Source organism: Canis lupus, chromosome 32 (assembly GCF_003254725.2).
Source record: "Canis lupus dingo isolate Sandy chromosome 32, ASM325472v2, whole genome shotgun sequence".
In the NCBI taxonomy this organism is placed as follows: domain Eukaryota; kingdom Metazoa; phylum Chordata; class Mammalia; order Carnivora; family Canidae; genus Canis; species Canis lupus.
In genome coordinates, this window is record NC_064274.1 from 20572589 (window position 1) to 20595998 (window position 23410).

At 34.5% G+C, this 23410-nt stretch overlaps 1 protein-coding gene across 13 annotated transcripts in view; it reads left to right on the forward strand.

Moving 5' to 3' along the window:
* Positions 1–23410, forward strand: part of RAP1GDS1 (Rap1 GTPase-GDP dissociation stimulator 1) — a 159020-nt gene that overhangs the window by 7444 nt on the left and 128166 nt on the right. For 9 of the 13 annotated variants that reach the window (XR_003126911.3, XR_003126906.3, XR_003126905.3 and 6 more), the window contains exon 2: positions 22856–22966. Coding sequence is in view for 7 of the 13 variants with exons in the window: in XM_025423784.3 (XP_025279569.1) it covers positions 22856–22966 (111 nt within the window). In the remaining 6 variants the exon portion in view is untranslated. The remainder of the gene's footprint in view (positions 1–22855; positions 22967–23410) is intronic. The other 4 variants (XM_025423816.3, XM_035709490.2, XM_035709492.2 and 1 more) reach the window with 1 other exon arrangement.

Below are 23410 nucleotides of genomic sequence, written 5' to 3' on the forward strand. Positions count from 1 at the left end.
TGCCTCATAAAATTCCTAAAAATTTAATAATCATGTTTCTTGGGCTGGTACAAAGGAGTTTTAGTACACCATTGAATGAATAATTACCATTTATCATTTAATAAGAATTATTGTTGTTAATTATGCTAAGCTTTACATTTTTTCATATTTTTAAAATTTTTAATTTTTTCAACAATTCTATGAAGTAAGTGACTCTATTCCCATTTTATTGATTCAAAGAATTAAATAATTCATCCAGGGGGAGAGAACTAAGTCTCTAAAATCTTATTTTAGAGCAGTGATTCTCAAACTCTAGCTTACTTAAGAATCCACTAGTGTTTATTAAAAAAAAAATTAATACGCCCACCCTCAGAAATTTTGATTTAGTAGACATTGGGTGGGCTGAGAATTTGCATTGTCAAGACATTGGCAGATGATGTTGCACTTTCAGTAGCATCACCGTAGAGCATGGGTCTGCAGACTTTTTACATAAAGGGCCAGATGGTAAGTATTTTAGGCTTTGCAGGCCAAGAGGCAAAATCAAAGATATTCCATAGATAAGAGAGAAATATATGATGAAGGAAAACAAATATCCACAAATATTTTGTTGACTAAATTCAAAATACAACACTAATTGAACATAAGTTATTGCAATACAGATATACTAATAACAATATTTTAATTCTGTTTTTGAGATAGAATTTCATTTAATTGGGATTCAGAGTTATCTTGTCATCAGAATTGATCATTTGTTAATGCAGATCTGTAATGTGATTTAATGGATTTTGTTTTCGAAACATAGATAGACATTGCCAAATACTGTAATCAGTCCATGAGGATATGATTTTATTAATGAGCATGTTCATTAGAATGAATTAAATCCTAAAGAATTCTACTCTTGATATTTGCTACTTAGCATGCTACTACATTATGGATTAACCACTTAAAATAGAAAGGTGGGGGGATCCCTGGGTGGCTTAGCAGTTTGGCGCCTGCCTTTGGCCCAGGATGCGATCCTGAAGTCCCAGGATCCAGTCCCGTGTCGGGCTCCCGGCGTGGAGCCTGCTTCTCCCTCTGCCTGTGTCTCTGCCTCTCTTCTCTCTCTCTCTCTCTCTCTCTCTCTGTGTCTATCGTGAATTAAAAAAAAAAAAAATCTTTAAAATAGAAAGGTGGAAGCTTCTCAGTTGCTTAGTTAAGTGGATTTTCTTGTGTAGAAGTTTCTTTTGCATCTGAAGTCTGAAAAACCCTGCTATAACCATGGTTTGAGCTTGTAAAATATATCTGTTGCAAATTTGTATATGCATGGAGGTCTCTTATTTTAACATTTGACAGTACCAGAAGCTTGTACAGTAGATTGATGGTTACTTGTGTTTCCAACAATGTTGTCAAAATGACAACATAGTTAAGTTCCTCATATAAGCCCTATTTTGCCTTTTGATTTTCAGGTCAAATTCTAGGAAACATCAAATCTGCAGCAAATCTAACTTCCAGAGGCATTCATTGTTTGTTAATAGTGGTTAAAGGCATTTCTTTTTATTCCCCCAGAAATTTCATCTCACCTTTGAACTAAAAAATCAAAATCAAACTCTACCATTGCTGAGCTATTAAACTGTTGTGTGATAAGGCTGGTCAGGGTATTTAGCTTCTTCTTCTTATCAACGTACACAGAACTGATGATGCTTATTACATCTATGAGAGTGAATGAAGTTGATACCACTGGTTCAGGAATACATGATAGTTTGAAATATTTTCTTGATAAAATGCCTACTGATGAATAATATAATGAAGAACCATTGGCTTTAAATATCTTACATTTTCACAAACTTAGTAAGTTTGTTCAGCTAAACCTTTTTTTTTTTCTTCTTCCTTCCTTCCTTCCTTCCTTCCTTCCTTCCTTCCTTCCTTCCTTCCTTCCTTTCTTTCTTTCTTTCTTTCTTTCTTTCTTTCTTTTCTTTCTTCTTTTAGGATTTTATTTATTTATTTGACAAAGAGAGAGAGAGCACAAGCAGGGGGAGCAGCAGGCAGAGAGAAAGGGAGAAGCAGGCTCCCAGCTAAGCAGGGAGCCTATGGGAGGCTTGATCCCAGACACTGGGAGCATGACCTGAGCCGAAGACAGATGCTTAACCAACTGAGCCACCCGGGTGCCTGCTAAGCCTTTTTCTGTTCCTCACATTTTTATCGCCATCAGCTGTAATACATCTTAGCAGATTCCACTTCAGGTTGTATTGAATTAATGTATAATCTCAATTTTGAAAATAAACTCGCCTATTGTGATTCTATGCAGACTCTTCATAGAGGCTAATTCTTTAGTTGCTTCATGCTCTGTGTCAGTGTTCTGAAAATAACATTAATTAGTATCACTAATATCTATCAACTTATCAAGAACCAATGAAAACTTTACAAAATCATTTGCCTTGTTTTTTAGTAGAGTATTGATATTGCTCCCAATATCCTTACCTCTTCAAGTAGTTATCATCACAGAATGGCTACTCTCAAACAATCCCTACCACCACCCATGAAATATTTCTTTGGCTGTTGTAGTCAAAACACAATTTAGCTCACCATGAGTAAACAGCTTTCTGCTTGATTAATAAGTGAGCCACTCAGAAACTTAGTTTGTAGCTTCATTTTCATTTTTTACTTAATTAATTAATTTTTAAGATTTTATTTATTTGAGAGAGAGTGAGAGCATCCACCAGCAGGGGGAGGGGCAAAGAGAGAGGGAGAAAATAGACTCCCTGCTGAGCAGGGAGCCCTAAATGGCTTGATCCCTTGACTCCAGGATCATGACCAGAGAGGAAGGCAGATGCTCAACTGACAGCCACTGCAGGGTCCCCTCATTTTTTTATTTTTGTAAAGAAATTCAGCTTTGATGAGCTACTGTATTTTATATTTTCTAATTTCTCTGACAATTACTTTCCTATGAATTGTGAATATGATGAATGTTTAGTCTGGTAGTATAGGTGTAGTATTTTTCTAACATAGCTATAGTGTCATTGCATGATATATTTGTTTGCTATCTAATTCAATAACAAGATAGTCCACACACCACTTAAATGCCTTAAAAACATGACATTTGAAGTATATGTTTCCTGTTTTGATTTAATGGTCAAAATGGAATGTTGTGATATGACAATACCCATGGCACTCAAAACAATGGACAGCCATAACTGTGCAGCTGCAATTTGTAGTACATCAAACAGCAGTATAAACTGATGAAGGCACTACGTATGGTTTCTGTCTCCCCTACTCAACTGCCATCATAACGTGAACACGGGTATAAACAATAAAGGAGTGAGTTACATTCCAATAAAACTTTGTTTATGGACACTAACGTTTGAATTTCATACAATTTGCACATCATGAAATATATTTCTTTTTTATTTTATTCAATAATTTACAAATGTAAAACTGTTTTACCCTTGGATGATACAAAATCAAGAGATGGACCATAGTTTACCTATTTCTACTGTAGAGTAATACTATACTACGTTACCTTTACCCAAGACTTTTTCTCCCTTTGAATTCCCTAGCTCAGTGAATGGTATCACCATCCATCCACTCAGTCATTTCTGAAATCTAGTCATTCTGTTTCTAATATCTGTTGGGTTCCCTAAGTTCTTACAATTCTACTTCTTTGAATCAACCCTCTCCTCTTCTCTCTACTGTAAACACTACCAATTCAGCGTTTTATCACCCCTTCTTGAGACCATTTCACTATTCTGTAACAGATGTTCTTTCCCCTAGCATTTCCCTTCTTAACCAGTTTTTACATGCTGCTAGAGTACTCTATTTAAAAGATGAATCTGATCATTTCACTCCTTAGATATATATTTTTAATAGCTTCCCAATACATATAGCAGGGTTCCCAAACTCAAATGAAGAAACTCTGTGATTAAGGAGGGTTAAATGGCAATCTTTTGACACAGGGGTACTTCCCCACCCCACTGCATATTAAATTTAAAGGAATATTTTTTATTTCCATAAAAATGTATGCTTTCATTTTTTTTCTTGAAAAACATCTGTCTTTAAGTTTCTCACTTTTGGTAAAAGACAACGGTGACAAAAATATTTCTCTACTATAATAAGAATAGTAGTGAAAGCATGATGAATGGCAACTAACATTGGGTCTCAGTGTGGAGATACAACAGGGAATGATGGGACTATGGCAAACTACAGGGTATGTGCCTAACCTAAAAAAGACGTTCCCTACTTAGCTACAATCATTTTTGCCATGTAGGAAAAAATGGTGTTGTTTCGGAGCTAACATGGGACACATACAGAAGACTCAGGCTCTTTAGGCCACTCACCAGCCAATCTAGTTTTTTTTTTTTTTTTCAAGGGAAAAGGAAGGCAGGGTAGGGGGAAGACAGACAAGTTTAACTCTAGTACCTAAGAACATGTGAAAGAAATAATTCAGGTTATAGAACAGGAATCCCCAGTGTGGGGGAATAGGTCAGAGAATACCAAACATGTCAAATATTAACTTATTTACTAAATTAGGGGCCAAGCTTAAGCCAGATTTGGGGACTTTTAAAAGAAACCAGAAATTAGATTTTTATCCTGATACAGTTGACCCTTGAACAGCGTGGAAGTTAGTGGCATGGACCTCCCACACAGTCAAAAATTCACGTGTAATGTTTGGTTCTCCTGAAAACTTAGTTACTAATAACCTACTGTTGACTGGAAACCTTACTGAGAATGGTCAGTTAACACATATTTTGTATATTGTATGTATTATGTACCATATTCTTATGATACAGTAAGCTAGAGAAACTAAAATTTTATTAAGAATATCATTAAGGAAGAGAAAATACATTTATAGTGCTGTATTTATTTATTTATTTATTTATTTATTTATAGTGCTGTACTTATTGAAAAAAACCCATGTATAAATAGACTTGTGTGGCTCAATTCTGTGTTGTTCAAAGGTTGACTGGATTTAAGATTGTTCTTGGTTTTGAGAATTATAATATCTAGGTCCTCAAACAGTGACACCATGGCTCTGCCTCTTTCTGTCCAGGGTAGAGAACACTGGTCAGAACCTCAGGTCGGTGAGGTTAAGAAGCATGTCCAGGTTCACACATTGAATTAGGGGTAGTATCAGATCTAGAATCTTGGTTTCCTAATCCTGTATTAGTGTTCTGTTCATTATACTAGGCCAGCTCCAATTTGTTAATGAATAAAAAAAGTGCATCTATACATATCCACAAACACACACACCTACACACACACACACACACACACACACAAATTAACATCAAGGATTCACTCAAGTAAGTAGGTTAATGGAAAACTTCCTTTCCTAATGTTTCTACTACTAGAGTCTAGGCCCTCATCTCCTCATTCCTATACTGCTGAGACCATTTCTTACTTGTCCTCCCTAATAGTAGAGTCTTTGCTCTTCAGTCTTTTCTACATGCTACCACCAGATTAATCCTTTTAAAAAGATACTGCATCAATTATATCATTCTCAAGAATCTTTTTTTTTTCTCAAGAATCTAATACTGCTTCAACTGCCTATCATACTGAGTCTAAACTCTACTTAGCTTTCAGAATCTATAGAATTCTGCTACCTCTCTAAATTTCTCATTCTTTCTGAAATACAGCTTCCTTTGATTATCACTGACCCTGAAATATTCTTCATCAGTGATTATGCCAGTATACCTTTGTTCATGTTATTCTTCCTCCCAGAATAACTTCTTTCCTCTGTTCTTATTCATTCTTCATAATCTAGCTCATGGAGACTACTTCTAACCTCTCTTACCAATCTCTCCTTTCTCTGGACACCTCTCACTTCTTGGACTCCTATAACACATTCAGTAACATCAGTTAGTCACCCAGTGTTTCATACTTCTTGCTGGCATTCAGTAATACTTGTTTGTTCATATCATAGAGTTACTATGGACTTAGATCAGTCTTCTTATTTAGTAGCATCATCCTATAGTGATTATAGGCATATTTATAATAGAGCTTGTAAACCAGCAGCCAAGGGGCCAAGTATACTTTGCAGATGGATTTTGTTAGGGAAGCTTTAGAAATTGGAATTGCTTGTCAACATTTAAATATCAGGACATGTTTGTTAGAAATCCATTTTGTGAATTTTTCTTGAAAGACTAAAAATTTAGGATCCCTGAGCCTGCATTCCTATTCATGACAGTTAATGATAGTTGTTCTTAGGCAGGGTATGAGGTCCCCAGTTTCTGTACTTCTTCCTGTTATCTTCAGTCCTACAAACTTCACTCAGTATTCTGTCTGGCTCTAGAAGGTATTTATCCAGTTTATTTTTATTTTATATTTTAGGTTTATTTGAGTATAGTTAACACACAGTGTTAACATTAGTTTCAGGTGTAGAACATTGTGATTTAGCTTCTGTATATGTTATGCTCTGCTCATACAAGTGTAGCTACCATCTGTCACCATACAATGCTATTTACAATATTATTGTCTATATTCCCTATTCTGTGCTTTTTAGTTTCATGATTTTTTTTCATTCCGTAACTGAAAACCTAGTATCTCCCATTCCCCTTTGCCCATTTTTCCCATACCCCTTTCATCTGACAACTATCATTTTGTTTTCTGTATTTATAGGTCTGAGTCTGCTTTTGTTGTTGTTTGTTTTGTTTTTAAGATTTTACATATAAGTAAAATCACACTGTATTTGTCTTTTTCAATCTGATTTAATTCACTTAGCATAATACCTTCTGGGTCCATCCATGTTGTCACAAATGGCAAGATCTCCTCTTTTTTTATGGCTGCATTATACTTGTGTGTGTCTGTGTACACACACCACATCTTCCTTATCCATTCATCTATCCATGGGCTCTTAGGTTGCTTCCATATCTTGTCTATTGTAAATACTGCTGCAATAAACATAGGGGTACATATATCTTTTCAAATTAATGTTTTTGTTTTCTTTAGGTGAATACACAGAGTAGAATTATTGGATTTTATGGTATTTCTATTTGTAATTTTTGGAAGAACCTCCTGTAGTGTTTTCCACAGTGATTGTACCAGTTTATATTCCCACCAACATTGCACAGGGGTTCTTTTTTCTCTGTATCCTTGCCAACACTTCTCCCATTCAGTAGGTTGTCTTTTTGTTTTGTTGATAGTTTCCTTTGCTGTGTAAAAACTTTTTATTTTGACGTAGTCCCAATAGTTTATTTTTGCTTTTGTTACCCTTGTCTTAGAAGACATATCTACAAAAATGTTGCTATAGTCAATATCAAAGATATATTCTTCATGCTATCTTCTAGGGTTTTTATGGTTTCAGGTCTCATGTTTAGGTCTTTAAGCAATTTTAAGTTTATTTTTGTGTATGGGTTAGTGCTCTAGTTTCATTCTTTTGCATATAGTTGTCCAGTTTCCCCAGCATTATTTATTGAAAAGACTGTTTTTTCCTCATTGTATGCTCTTTCCTCTTTTGTCATAGATTGACTATATAATATATAATATGTAACATACATAGCACATAATATTAACTGACTATATCATAGATTTATTTCTGGGCTTTCTAGTCTTTTACATTGATCTATTTTTATGCCAGTTTGGTTAATGCAGCTTTTTTTTTTTTTTAAAGATTTTATTTATTTATTCATGAGAGTCACAGAGAGAGAAAGAGAGTGAGAGAGAAAGAGAGAGAGAGGCAGAGGGAGAAGCAGGCTCCATGCAGGGAGCCTGACATGGGACACAATTCCGAGTCTCCAGGATCACGCCCTGGGCTGAAGACAGCAGTAAACCGCTGAGCCACCTGGGCTGCCCATGGTTAATGCAGCTTTGTAGTATATTAGAAATCTGGGATTATGATACCTCCAGGTTTGTTCTTTCTCAAGATTAATTCGGCTATTCAGTCTTTTGTTCCATACTAATTTGAGGATAATTTTTCTAATTCTATTAAAAATGCTTTTGGTATTCTGATAGAGATTATATTGAATCTGTAGATTGTTTTCGATAGTATGGATATTTTGACAGTATTAATTCTTCCATTCCACGATATGGGTTATCTTTCCATTTGTCTGTGTCCCATTCAGTTTCTTCTGTCAGTGCTTTATAGTTTTCAGAATACAGATCTTTCACTCCCCTGGTTAAGTTTATTCCTAAGTATTTTGTTGTTTTTGGTGCAATTATAAATAGAATTGTTTTTTAAATTTCTTTTTCTGCAACTTTGTTACTAGTATATAGAAACGCTACCAGTTTCTGGGTATTAATTTTGTGTTTTATAGCTTATTCATTTATTGCTTCTATTTATTTATTGCTTCTATTACTTTTATTCCCTTGTTACTGTTACTTCATTTATTCTATTTTATTCATTTATTACTTCTATTTATTTTTTATTTCATTTGTTTATTTGCCTATTCATTTATTACTATTACTTTTTTGGTCTTTAAGGTTTTTTATGTATAGTATGTCATCTGTGAATACTGACAGTTTAATTTTTCCTTTACCAAGATGGATACTGTTTATTTTTTCTTGTCTGGTTAACTGTGGCTAGGACTTCCAGTACTACTTTGAATAAAAGTGGCAGGTATACATTGATTCTTGTCTTCTTCCTAACTTCAGAGGGAAAGCTTTCAATTTTTCACCATTGGGTATGATTTACCTGTAGGTTTTTCATATATGGTATTTATTTATTTATTTATTTATTTGTTTGTTTGTTTGTTTGTTTGTTTTAAGTAGGCTCCACAGTGTGGAGCCCACTGTAGGGCTTGAATTCACAACTATGAGATCAAGACCTGAGCTAAGATCAAGAGTCAGACACTCAACCTACTGAACCACCCAGATACACCCCCATATATGGCCTTTATTATGTTGACGTTTGTTCTCTCTAACCCCACTTGGTTGAAAGTTTTTATCTGAATGGATGTTGAATTTGTCAAATGCTTTTCTGCATCTATTGAGATTATCATGTGATTTTAATCTTTTGCTAATGTAGTATATGTCTCTTACAGGTATTTGAATTTGCAATCTCTGAGATTTCTGTTAACTCTTTAGTAATTCAAAAGCTGTAATTATAATTGAAATTGTGGTAAAATGGAACTTATATTACTCTTTGAACATGAATAAATTTATTTTAAAAATTAAGTGATTATTGCAAAAATTAAGTCATATAAGAGCAAAGTTAACTACCTGTGATAGTTATATATATCAGAATTATATATATCAGAATTATATATATCAGAATACCTGATATATTCTCATCAATCATAATTAAACCAAATCTGTAATTGAGCAGAATGATACAAAAAAATCAAAGAGATAGAGGGTAGAATCTCTCCTTTTTCATAAAGTAATTCTGTAGTATAGCTTTTGTCAAGTTACTTAAGTTCTTTAAATCCCCATTTCATCGTATCCTTGAAGTAGTACATTATTACTGAATAAGAACAAATAATAGATTTCAGATAAAAAATGGAAGGGAGAAAGAGCTCATTTCCTAGAGAACTAATACAAATTATAATATGGAAACCTGCACACTCAGTTACTTAATAAAGACTGACCAGCTCCCAAATCGAGACATTTTTTTCCCCCCTTTTTGAGGTGGGGGGAATGATGGTGCCTTTCTAGGGAAAATGATGGTATGGCATTTTTAGAGTACTCAAAGTGCAGTAGGGCTGCTAGATTGTTTCTAGAAAACATTATTTTCTTATATATATTTGATAGCATTTTCTAACATACAAGGATTATGTAAAGTTTAAATAATTATGTTTAAAACATAATTTGTAAGTGAATTATATTTAAAACATGATTGTTTAAAACAATTATGTAAAGTGAATAGCATAAAATTCTACAAGTCAGATTTTAAATTATGTAAAAAAGAATTACATAAGATTATATAAAATAATTTCAGATAACTAACTTATGGGTGGGGGTTTTGATTTTATAGTCAGAAAAAAACCAAGCAGGAATCATTGAACTTTAACAAAAAAATATTTTCAAAACTGTGAGCTCACGCCATCGAAGATGTTTTTAACAAGAAATTTGTCAAGAATTAAAAATTATGTCCTTTAGTACGTATGAAAAATGAAAAATGTTCCATTTTGAAGATTCTTCAAGTAACTCCATTATAAAAGATGAGATTGGTCATTATAAAGAAACAAAACTTACACTGAAATATTTGTTTTACAGAAATATGTTATTTTATCTTTAAAATTATATAATTCGCTTCAAAAACAAAACCAATTACAATAAAGACAGAAATTTTATATCAGCTAATTAACTTAAATTCCTTATAATTACAAGAATGCATTTTTGAGAAGAGTGGTGTGAAGCTCCAAGAAAGAATAACTGTTCATGGGCTTATATGGTTTGTGTAAAACATCATCAGTCGGATCAGAAACAAAAGACTATCATGTTACGCAGTACAGAAAGTGATAAGTAATGCAAGCAGTGACGATTTCTGCTTTTGAAAACCTTAACCTCTAACTGGAAGATAATAACATAAAAGAAATGACTAATAGAAACAGATAAGGGTATAATTGGGATTCTTTAAAGGGAAAACAGAGCCCTAAGAATTTAAGTAAGAGAAAATCATATTTACCGTTTCAGCACCAGTATAGCTTCTCAGGAATATAAGAGTGCTCATTAGTTGCTATGACCTAGAAATTTTTTCTTAGAATTTATTTATCTATTTAAACATTTCATGAAAGTGAGAGTATGTACCTAACATTGGTACTGCCCTTGAGATACTATGACAGAGGCTGCCCCTGGTACATTTCATTGTGATTTCATCTCCTCTCCTCTCTTCTCTCTTCTTTCCTCTCCCTTCCCTTCCCTTCCCTTCCCTTCCCTTCCCTTCCCTTCCCCTTCCCTTCCCTTCCCCTTCCCTCCTTCCCTCCTTCCTTCCTTCCTTCCTTCCTTCCTTCCTTCCTTCCTTCCTTCCTTTCCTTCCTTCCTTCCTTCCTTCCTTCCTTCCTTCCTTCCTTCCTTCCTTCCTTCCTTCCTTCCTTTTTTCTTTTCTTTTCTTTTTTCTTTTTTTTCTTTTCTTTCTTTTCTTTTCTTTCTTTTTTCTTTTCTTTTCTTTTCTTTTCTTTTCTTTTCTTTTCTTTTCTCTTTTCCTTTCCTTTTCTCTTTCTTTCTTTCTTTCTTTCTTTCTTTCTTTCTTTCTTTCTTTCTTTCTTTTCTTTCTTCTCTTTCTTGGGGTACACATTCACCTACATAGATAGTTGTTAGCTAGTACAACTACCTAACATGGTTGGGTTATAAATTCATTCTTGAAGGGTTTACATCAATATAAAGCAAGATACAGGTAGTCCTTACTTTGCACAGCTCTGACTTTCACAAAATTTCCAATGAGTTTCATTTAATATGTGTGGACTGCCTGTTCAGTGGCAAGAACCTAGATGTTAAAGACACACATGTATAGATTTATCCCACCTTTGGTGCTTTTCTTTCTAGGCAAGTTACTCAGGTTCCAAATTCAACTTTTTCATCCATTAAAATATGGGTAATAATAATAATAACACCTATTTCATAAGGTAGTGGTAAATATTAATAAATAATAACCATATAAATATTAATTTCTCTTTCCAAAGGTGAGAACATAGTCAGTTTTTGGGGAACTGTATCTTGCGTTCAGTGGTAAAACTAATCAAAGGATCTAATGCTGTTGGTTGTATTATTTTAATCAAATCAGTGTAGTGAATATTAAGTTATAGCAGATTATGTTTTCCAGTGATGGCCACAACACTACCTCTTGCCCCTCACATCACATATTCTTCTAGAACTTGCCATTCCCCAATGAAAGTTGGGGAGTTCTCTTACTGTTGAATATGAGCACGCTTGTGATTCACTTGTAACCAATAGAATGCACCAGAAGTGCTGTGTCATTACCTAGGTTTGGTTGTAAAACAAAGCGTTTGCTTCCCTTGTTTTTGGGAATACTGGCTTGCTTGGAGCTCTGAAAAGTCTGAGCCTGTAGCTGCCATTCTCTGAGGAAGTCAGGCCATGTGGAGGGGCCTCAGATCTCAGGTGTCATAGCTTTCAAGTCCTTTCAAGCCAGAACCATCAGATGATTCAGATAATGCCAGCCCCTGCTATGTAGTCACTCTCCGGAGATACACCCTTACCTTTGCAACTCTATATTGAGGCTCGAGACCTTGTAGAACAGGGGCAAACCATCTTCAGTGTGCCCTTTGTGAATTCCTGGTTCACAGAATCTGTAAGTACAATAAAATGGTTTTTGCTTTATACCATTAAGTTTGAGGTGGTTTGTTATGTAACAGTAATAATTGAAACAATTATCAAACCTGAAAGACACATTGTTTCAGTAAGAAATAGATTGCTATTAAAACTGATCAAAGTGGGAACCACCTGATGAATAAATGCTTATTGAGTTTTTTTCATTTCAATGAAAGATAGCTTAACAGAATTTTGTCTAGTACATAGCATTTCCCTGTGTTTTATTTAATTGTTTTTTACTTGATATTAATTCCTTTGAAGAAATATTTGCTGTCAAAAAAGAAATATGCATGTTTAAACAGCTTAAACTGTTTCACTATTGCTTTCTGGTAAATTTTACCTGTTTGGCTAATAAAAAATGTCAATTGATATTCTTAGTAAGGATAGTTATCATTAAAATCTCTGTATTCTTTTTTCAAAACACAGTAGCCTAATAAAACCTGATAGGAACAAAGAAATATCTGTATTTGTCTCTCCAAGTTACAATTTAGTTGTTATCTTTGATACTAATTTTAATGTTAATCTTATAATAACAACCTCATATTAGTATATTTGGCAAAATTAGTTTGAATCTGTATCTTTCTTATCACTTTTTGGGAGACCTTGGGTTTCTAAGTTTATTACCACTGAATAAAATAATACTTTGTTGTGCATTTGGCAAGGGGTTTCAATTATAGGGTCATTATTATGTTTTTCTAAAATATATAATTGTAATAATAATGGTACTTTTTATTAAGATCATTACCATGGAAAAGGTAATCAGTATTGTAGTAACATTTGGATTGATTATGCTTTAAAGTTTGTGTATGTGTTTGTAAATATAAAGAATTTCATACATACACACAGGGTGCTCCTACAGGAATACGCAAGGAAATGTTAACATTGATTGTTTCTGGGAGTGAACTAGGATACATGAAGGTAGTCCCACCAAAATAAAATTAAAACCTAAAAAAAAATGTTTTCTATACTGTGAAAACTGTGTCATATTCATGTTTGTATCTTTAGCACTTAGAGTAGCGTTTGGTGCTTGGTAGGCACATAGTTCATATTGTTGAGCAAATAGAAGCTTGAGGTTATCTTTTTAAAAAAAATTTTTTTTAATTTTATTTTTTTCAGTTTGTCTTTATGTTGAGGTTGTCTTTTTTTTTTATTTTTAATTTTATTTTACTTATTAATGATAGGCACACAGTGAGAGAGAGAGGGGCAGAGACACAGGCAGAGGGAGAAGCAGGCTCCATGCACCGGGAGCCCAATGTGGGATTCGATCCCGGGTCTCCAGGATCGCGCCCTGGGCCAAAGGCAGGCGCTAAACTGCTGCGCCACCCAGGGATCCCTGAGGTTGTCTTTCTTAATGCATCAGTCACCTGATATATAGCATTCATGATCTGGTGGTTTATGATGTTTTTCACTGAAAGAGCTAATATTCTTAGCCTTTTCTCACATAATTTCTCAGTTTTCTAAAAAGGACTATTTATATATCTGTATCAGTCTAGGTGTAATCAGAAGACAAACCACAATGTTAAATTTGTAAGAATATATAAATATTCTGATGGGAAACAAGGTAGGTAGATCATACAACATAGTTTATTATTCATAGAGATTAATTTATTTATTTATCTATCTATCTATTTATCTATTTATTTATTTTAGAAAGGTGTAAATAGGGGGTGGGGCAGAAGCATAGGGAGAGAGAATCTTAAGCAGGTGCCACGCTTTGTGTGGAGCCCAATTTGGGGGCTCAATCTTATAACCCTGAGGTCATGACCTGAGGCAAAATCAAGAGTAGGACACACAACTGACTAAGCCATGCAGGTACCCCTCATAGAGCATTATAGTACTTACTACCTGGCACATGTTGCTGCACAGGAGAAGTACTCTAAAATTATGACCCTGAGAACTTCTACAGGGTTACTGGCATATCTGTCATCCAAGACAGACAGACACGCACACACACCTATGTTTACTTACTCTGGAATTAAAACAAATCATTCCTAGTGAAGGGGGAAAGTGTCTCTAGGGTTATTACCCTAAATATAAGCTAAAAGCAAATCTCTGGAAAGAAAGGGGAATTTTTATGATCCTAGAATGTCCCCAAAAAGGGAGATTTATCTTTATTATATCTTATCGATTTCCCTTTCTCAGAAGGCTCTAATAGTGTAGAAATGTCAAGAAATCCAAAGACAGTGTAATCTAAATAGGAGATGTTGAATATTCAACGAAACTCTTAAGCAATAATAGGAGAGTAACTTTAAAGGTAGATAGCAAATCTGAGAGGTAATCTAGGGCTATGGGAGTGTATCCAAGGAAGGACAGACTTCTTCAGAAGTGTGTGTGTGTGTGTGTGTGTGTGAAATTCTTTATATTTACAAACACACACACAAACTTTAAAGCATATTAAGATGTAGTTAAGGTCACTGGGTTGCCCAGACCAGAGCTGGTCCATAGTCACCAAACCTGCAAGGACAACTCTTTGGAGACCAGTCAAGCTGAGGTTGATGAGTGGGATTGCAGACAGTTGGGCATGCAGAGGAATTTGGGGCACCGCTGCAGGTACTGCTAGAACTGGGCCAGAGTGGCCCTGAGTGTCCAGTCCCACAGAGTTTCTAGCAAGTACACTTCCAGTGCTAAAGAAGTGGTGTAGGAAGCAGTGACTTGGGCTGGGATGCAGATTTGAGTTGGTTGGGGCTCTTGTACACAGTCCTGCTGCATGAGTTGAAAGTTAGAGCAAATGTATGGTGAAAGCTATGACTTGCAGACATGTGGCACTGGAGAAAATTGTGAAGGCTGAGCTAGAAGGAGAACACCTTCTTCAATGCTGTCCATTGTCCTCTATAGAAAAATCTTTTATTATCCATCTGGCAAAGGAAAAATATTTAAAGGGCCCAGATTCATTTTTTATAGATCAGGCAGTAAGGATGAATTTCTAGCTAAAAGAGAAATAAGTTGATAGCTAATTAATGTCTCTTCATCCTGTTGCTTTAATTTTATTTCTTTCAAATTTGTGGTGCATCATAGCTTTAAGGGTATTATCATAATTCTGTTTAATTTTTATCTAAATTCTTTTTATCTTGACTCTCATTTTCTTTTTGATTACTGTAGCAGTATCCTGGAAAATATTTACTCTGTGGGTTCTTAAGTACTAGTTCAGATAGTATCATTTTTAAAAGGATTTTTAATATATACCTGTGTTAAACTCACGTCACATTTATGATTACTTGTGTAGATACCATTTTTTGTTGGCATTGCCTAAAATTTTATAAATTTCAGTGTATCTCTTCCTTATTATTTATTAGGTTTCTAAGTGAAACTATTTGCACTTATCTTAATGAAATACTTCTTTATATATCTCCAGCTAAACAAAGTTCCATTTATGCAAGTCTTTTATGTCAGTCTTTAATCTAGTTCTCTTATTACAAAGCATTATAAAACAGGGTCTTCTTTCTCCATCTTTATGTTTGATTAGTCACAGCTTTAAGTATGTTCTGGTGAAGAATCTTGCTCAAGACTGCTTGTAAGTCTAAGTAGATAGCCCAGACACTTCTCTTTATCTATCTTTAAAAATTCCTATACTTTTAACAGAATTTCATCTTATTCAATTTCTGTCCCTTGTCTGGTCTTTGTTCCTTGTCAGGCATATTCTAGGGTCTAGGGCAGAGCTTGGAGACATGATATCTTTTACTCTTGAATGTAAGCACCAGGAGCCAAAGCATTGTAGGTAGACATTTAAGTATTATCCTGGAGAAGTAGAAGGTCACAGCTAAAATAGTTAAGTCCAAGATCAGTGTCCTATTCTAAGGTACTAAATGGAATGTGAGAGCCCAGAGATCTATTAAATGCATATTGAGAAACTGGGAAATACAGGATAATAGAGTAAACTGGTAAAATATTGCTCTGTAAGAATCCTGATTTTAGAATACTGATACTGTGAGAACTCAGATTTGTTTGCAGGCACATACGAAGCATAAGAAGCTGGAGCAGAGGGAATACATTTCAAGTGGTAATTTTTATGTTTAGAAAGTTTCCCTTCTATTAGCTTGCCTGTACAGAAGTAAAGTTTAAAAGTATATAGTCTCCACTTTGCACATCTTCTGGAACTCTTGTGTACAGAGATCATTCCAACAGGTTGTTTTTGTTTACAGAGAGAGTGCACGCTTGTGCATGACCCAGGGTTGGGGCACAGAGGGAAAAGAGAGAGAGAATCTTAAGCAGCCTTCATGCCCAGCCCAACTCAGGGCTGATCTCATAACTCTGAGATCATGACCTGAGCCAAAATTAAGAGTTGGCTGCTTAACCAACTGAGCCACCCAGGTGTCTCCAACTGTTCTTCACACAGAAGCTGTTTGTAATGACACATTATACACTTTTACCAACTAGAATTCTAGTATAATTCTTGGGTTTCTTTAAATTCTTTACCAAATACCATCAAGCTTTGTTGATTTATCTACACTGTTTTATAAGTTGGCTTATAACATTTTGGACATTGCCCACTGTTTTAGATAGTATTTTAAATTTATTAGGTGATTGTTGAAGAAAAGAAGTCACCCTCTTATTTTTCTTGGTTATTTCTGGGGCAAAAAATTAAGCCTGGATCTCAGTATAAATCATCATCTAATTTTTAAAAAGCCAATGTATTAACTTACTAGCAATTATATCATGTTATATACTAAAGCTATATTTGATGGCTATAAAATTGTAAAATAATTCTTTTTTTTTTTTAAGTAAAATAATTCTTGAACTCTAAGTGAAAAGGTTTTCGGCACTGTGTGAAATAAAATTTTTACAAACTGTATCTTGCTTTTTATCCATGATGGCATCATATTGTAGTTGTGAAGATCATCTGTCAGACTCTTGACCCTCTAATCAAATGTGACAAGTTAGATACAATGTTTCTGGTTCAAACTAAAATAGACTTTAGCACCATTTAAGAGTGAATAAATAGTGACTGCTCATAAAAATTTTATCTGATTTCTGAAATAATTAGAATGAGAAAAATACTTAGAAATGTCATTGTTTTTAGTATAGCCCATCTTATTAAAATATTAATCGTGGCAGTTTGTATCATAATTTATAATAAAAGATGAAGTACAAGTAACTCAGAAAGTAAGGTAGATTTTCAGAATTTGGTAAGTTTCCACTTACTATAGAGAGCAGTGTATCTTAGAAGAATTCCCTGTTGTACAAGAATTTCCCATCTAACAGTAGAAATAAGCTAAAAGAATTTTATGAACCCAGAACTATAAAACCAGCAAAATGAAAAATACAGAAAAGGTAGAACCAAGGTCACACTAACATTGAAGGGGTAGAGAGAGAAGGCTGAGAACAATGTTCAGAGACTGGTGTTTTGAAGTCAGTAGAAAGTGTACCAGAAAAGAAAAAAGAGTCTATTGCTGCAAATATATTGAATAAGAGGATTGAGAAAATCCATCAGATTTGTCAAAGTATCATTTAAGATCTTTGCCAGAGTAATTTTGATAGAGTTTAAGAAGACTTGGCTAGGTTTTAAGAGCAATGCAGTAGGTTAGAAGTAGGAGATACAGAATTAATGACTGAAATCAACTTTGCTCTGAAAAACTAAAATTTTCTTTCACAAGACAGGTTAGACCATTGCTGTCATATAGGAAAAAAAATTATTCTTTTAAGAACAAAATTTATTTTGGTTATTAATACTTCTTTTTTTAAGATTATTTATTTATTTATTCATGGAAGACACAGAGAGAGAAAGGCAGAGACGTAGGCAGAGGGAGAAGCAGGTTCCAGGCAGGGAGCCCGACGTGGGACTCGATCCTGAGACCACGGATCACACCCTGAGCCAGGGGCAGGTGCTGAACTGCTGAGCCACCCAGGCATCCCTGGTTATTAATACTTCTTAGTAGTAGAACTTCCCATGAAAATTACCATTCTTGACTTAATGCCCCCCTACCACCAGCAGCCAGGAGCTGAGGAATTTTCCATTAGAACATTTTCATTATCTTAAAGGTAAAGATTCACTACTGAGATGTACTGACATGGTTTGAGGGAGTCCAGAAATAATACCCTCTGTTCCTTACCCAAGTTCAGAATGACTGAAGACCTAAGCAAATGAGTTGCCTGATGGAATTCAAAGTAACTGCTTTAAAATTGAAGGACATATTGTATAGTCTCAAAGGAACTGCTAATACTTTAAGGCTGAATTTGCTAATCTCACTGGTGCAGCTGGACAGCCAAAGGTATGGAGGAAAGAGAGTCCTTGCCCTTCTAAAAGATCAGGAAGGCAAGAGGGACTGAGTTATGTATGGCCAGTTCTTTCTCAACTTAATAATCAGTTACATTACTCCTTTACTAGAGAGAGAATGTAGGTAGAGGTGGGCAGTTGCCAAGGGAAGAGACAGAAGTGACTAGAAGTGTCACTATAGTAGCAATTTCTCCATGAGGAAGGTTGAGGCTGTGGAATAGGGCTTTTGCCCCAATCATTTTATTCTCTAATTGCTCTTTTAAAATTGAGATATAATTCACATAAACTAAAATACACAGATATTAAATGGTCAGTTTGATGAACTTTGGAAAATGTTTCTATTTTCTAATGGAGATAATCAAGACATGAAACATTCTAACACTTTATTATCTAAACTGAGTAACATTTCTTTCAGTACTATCCTGTTCATTTAAAATGCTTAAAATCATAATAAATTTTTAGTAATTCTGTTTGACAGCTTTGGTTGTCTCTGGATGAAGAATTTAATGAACTTCCCTGAGAAGATCTTGCATCATTAATAGGCATGTAATTATTCCCATGGAGAGACAGAATAATTTTTTACTGATAAGAAATCTTTTAAAAGTAGGATGATCTATGTAGTTTTTACTTATATATTTTATATACTTAAATAATTAGATTGTCTTCATTGATCTCTTTGTGTCTTAAAATGTAAGACTCTATACTTTAAATTATGTGGAGTACATAGTAGGTGCTTAAAAGGTCACATTTACCTTCCCTTTGCTATTGGCACTTTGGCTCTTAAATGTGTGATAACAAAGGATGGTAACTAGACAACTTTGTGCAAATAAGAAATTCATTTCTTTGTTCACTCAAGTTAATTTAACAAATATTTACTGGGCACAGTGCATTGACTATAATTACAAGATGCCCCATAAAATATAGGGGGGAGGAATATATTAACAATTAAACAAAAAGTAATTAAAAATTGTAAATACTGCTGTGAAGGATGGATACATGATTGAAATAATCCTGGGGAATTAAGGATGAGGAGACTTAGATAAAATGGACAAGGATGGTCCCTGGACTGGTAACATCTAGAATGAAACTCCCATCAGAAGGGGACATCAAGTAAGGAGCTTTGGGGATGGGATGAAGGGAAGGAAAGAATTTAAAAAGACCCAGATGCCGATATAGGTAGTACTAAATAAGTCTTAACTGCTTTTTATTACTTGTTGTCTGATACAGTTTTGATGGATTGTTGTAATATGACTAACATAAGTCTTACTTTTTTCCTCAGTGTTGGGATAATTTATTACTTGTAATAATATGAACTTAGATTTTATATATTATTCATATATTTCAGAAAATCAATGTGCATTTAATAAGTTTGAACAAGAATACCTGGGATATGATACCCTACAACTTCTTTTTAGTTTATAGAAGAGATCCATACAAGTATACTTTTTTAGAATAAAAATCAATTTTTCAAAACTACTTAGTCCCTCTTAAGAAAGTAAATATTAACCTTGGATGTGAATGATAGCCTGGGATTTTTAATAAAGTATAGGTTTGGGTTTACTAGATTATCGGGTTGTACTAGGAGTCATGTTAGTATTATTTGATGTAAAATTTTAAGCCTGCTTTTCCTTGGGTTGGCATGGAAAATGATTATCTCTCATTTTCTAATAGGAGATTTCATCATATTTTAAGAATTGTCATGACCTGGCAATGTACAGAAGTCTATTAAAATATATACCTTACTTTAAATTAGAAAATGCCTGAAATCTAATACTGCAGCAGCAGTGCTAGAGGTCCTTGGTATCCCATTAGGGTGTCTATGAGGTCAGTACTATTTGCATAATACCATTGAGACATTATTTGTCTTTTTCACTCTGTTGACATTTGCTCTAACAATGGTACAAAAGTAATTATGGGTAAAAAACTGAGGGTATGTGTGCATCAGGGCAGTAGTAGCACTAAATTGTATCTAGTGGTATTCTTTACCGTAATATACTTTAAGTAGAAAAAAATACCAGTTTCACTTAAGAATGCCCATGATGAAGCTTTCTGCTTTTTTTTTTTTAATTTCAGTATCTGTGAACACATTTAAAAAATATTCTGTGTAATGAAATGGGAGGTACACATAAAACGTTTACATTGCATTGCAAAGTCTGATGTCTATTTTGAAGAGAAGCACTTATACAGTTTATGAGCTGACCAAGGTACTTTTTTTAACGGAAAACATTTTTTATTTGAAAGAACTGACAGACAAATTGGTTTTTCATATTTGGCAAACATTTTCTCACAAATGAATGAGGTTAATTTATCGTTTAAGAAAAATAACCGACAGTATTCGTTGCTGGTAATAAAATTGAAGTTTGTAAGACAAAATTAGAATTTTAGGAAATTTGTATGCCTTGAGCTTGATATTTCCCCAGTACTTACAAAGAGTCTTTTAATAAGATTAGTGATGATACTAACAAATGAAATAGTATAATGAAATATGTCAATGTTTGGAAGATATGCATAACTCCAGGACCTAATTTTTCATGACCAGTGCATGGATGATAAATATCTTGCATGCATGAAAGATTCGAAGTGTAAGAGATCAGTGGATTTGAATGTGAGAGTTAGAAATGTTTATTAATACTGTTTCAGGTTTCTCATGTCAACCAACCATTAAAAAAGTTACCACTTACTCAAGTTTTGATTAGCATCAAAGAGTATCCATAACTATCTGAAAAGGCTATTAAAATAGTTTCCTATTGGGACACCTGGGTGGCTCAGCGTTGAGACTTTGGCTCAGGGCATTGATTCTAGGGTCCTGGGATCAAGTCCCACATCGGGCTCCCTGTGGGGAGCCTGTTTCTTCCTCTGCCTATGTCTCTGCCTCTCTCTCTGTGTCTCTTATGAATAAATAAAAATAAAATCTTTTAAAACAATGAAATACTTTTCTGTTTTTCAGCTATGTGTGTAAGGCTGAATTTCCTTCATTTATTCAACCCAAACAACAAATTATAGAAGATTGAGTACAGAAGCAGAGATTAAAATCCAGTTATTTTCTGTGAATTATGGAGATTCATAAAAATGTAGAACAATAGTATTTCAATGAGTTTTTTTGTTTTTGAAATGTGTTATTTTTTAAAATATTACTGTTAAACAATAATTTTAAAACTGTTAGGGTTAAATGAATTACTAAAAGGAGTCTTAAGTCTTAGTTTTAACTTTTAGTATTTAAATGTTAATAGAAATAATTGATGTAAATAAAAGCCCTTTTGACAGTCTGTGGTATAGGGGAATCTACACATAATTGAGGACTAGAGCACAGCTTTATAATCCAAAATGTACATGTTTTGGCTTATAGCAGTATTTTGATTTGAAGTGTTTTTCAAATGGTGGGGTTAAATAGGTTGTGTAGTCATCAGCTCTTTTGTTGTTTTTTTAAGATTTTATTTATTCATGAGAGACAGAGAGTGGCAGGGACATAGGCAGAAGGAGAAGCAGGCTCCCGCTGGGTGAGCCTGATTTGGTACTTGATCCCAGGATCCCAGGATCATGCCCTGAGCCAAAGGCAGACGCTCGGGATCCCTGGGTGGCGCAGCGGTTTAGCGCCTGCCTTTGGCCCAGGGCGCGATCCTGGAGACCCGGGATCGAATCCCACGTCGGGCTCCCGGTGCATGGAGCCTGCTTCTCCCTCTGCCTGTGTCTCTGCCTCTCTCTCTCTCTCTCTGTGACTATCATAAATAAATAAAAATTAAAAAAAAAACAAAAAAACAAAAAAAACAAAAACAAAGGCAGATGCTCAACCACTGAGCCACCTGGGTGCCTCTAGTCATCAGCTTTGTATTGTTTTAAGTCATATTATGAAACTATTCTAAACCTTCATTTTCATTTTATGTCTTTAAAATATAGCAGAGGAAGCTAAAATAGGAACAAAATACTATTTCCAAAGCAATGTAATTTTTTGTAGACATTTAGTGGTTTTTTTTTTTTTTCCAATTAATCATCGCTGGTTTTCTGAACAAGCTAAATATGGTATAACAATCCTGGGTGCCTGGGTGGATCAGTGGTTGAGCATCTGCCTTCGGCTCAGGACATGATCCCAGGGTCCCGGGATCGAGTCCCACATCAGGCTCCTTACGGGTAGCCTGCTTCTCCTGCTGCCTATGTCTCTACCTCTCTCTGTCTTTCATGAATAAATAAATAAAATCTTTAAAAAAAAATCCTGAAAAAGATGTTCTATGACAGTTTTTATTATTCTTGAATATTCCTGGTATCTCACATATACAAAATGAATATTTCATATCTGAATTAAATGGATAATTATTACTTATTTTTAAAAAATTTATTTAAAGACTTTGTAATAGTACATAGTCCATTGCCATTTTGTAATGTATGTGGAAGTTAATTTACAATAATGAGAGCCCTTTGCCTGTTAGTGGTAATTGTATGAACCATGATGGTCATATGTTAGTAGAAGTTCTGATTTTTCTTTTTTTCTATAAGCAGATAATCTCAGTGATACCTTGAAGAAGTTGAAGATAACAGCTGTTGACAGAACTGAAGATAGTTTAGAAGGATGCTTGGATTGTCTGCTTCAAGCCCTGGCTCAAAATAGTGAGTTTCATTGTGTTTCAAATGCCAAACAAAAAAATCAAATCAGTCATTCAGAAAGTGGTTTGTAATGTAGCACATAACTTGCATTCACATAACTTGGATTCTTTTGAATCCTATCCCAGAATACTGAGATTGTTTTACATGTTCTACTCTCCCACCCCAGCTCCCTACTCCCAAGGTACTGAAAGCCAAGTTGATAGGCACAAGAAAGGAGGAATTGATTGGTGGCAATGACATTAATACCAGCCCAACAGAGAGGCCATTATTTCATTCCTGACAGATAAGCACCATAGCTGTTTTTTTCCTTAACACCTACATTTGTTTTTTGAAAAAGTCTGTATGTGTATATGTGGGGAGACTGGGGAGGAAAAACAGAGGGAAGCCTAAAACACCTAAAATTTTTTTCTGATATCTTACAATCATCTTTTTAATAATTTTACTTTA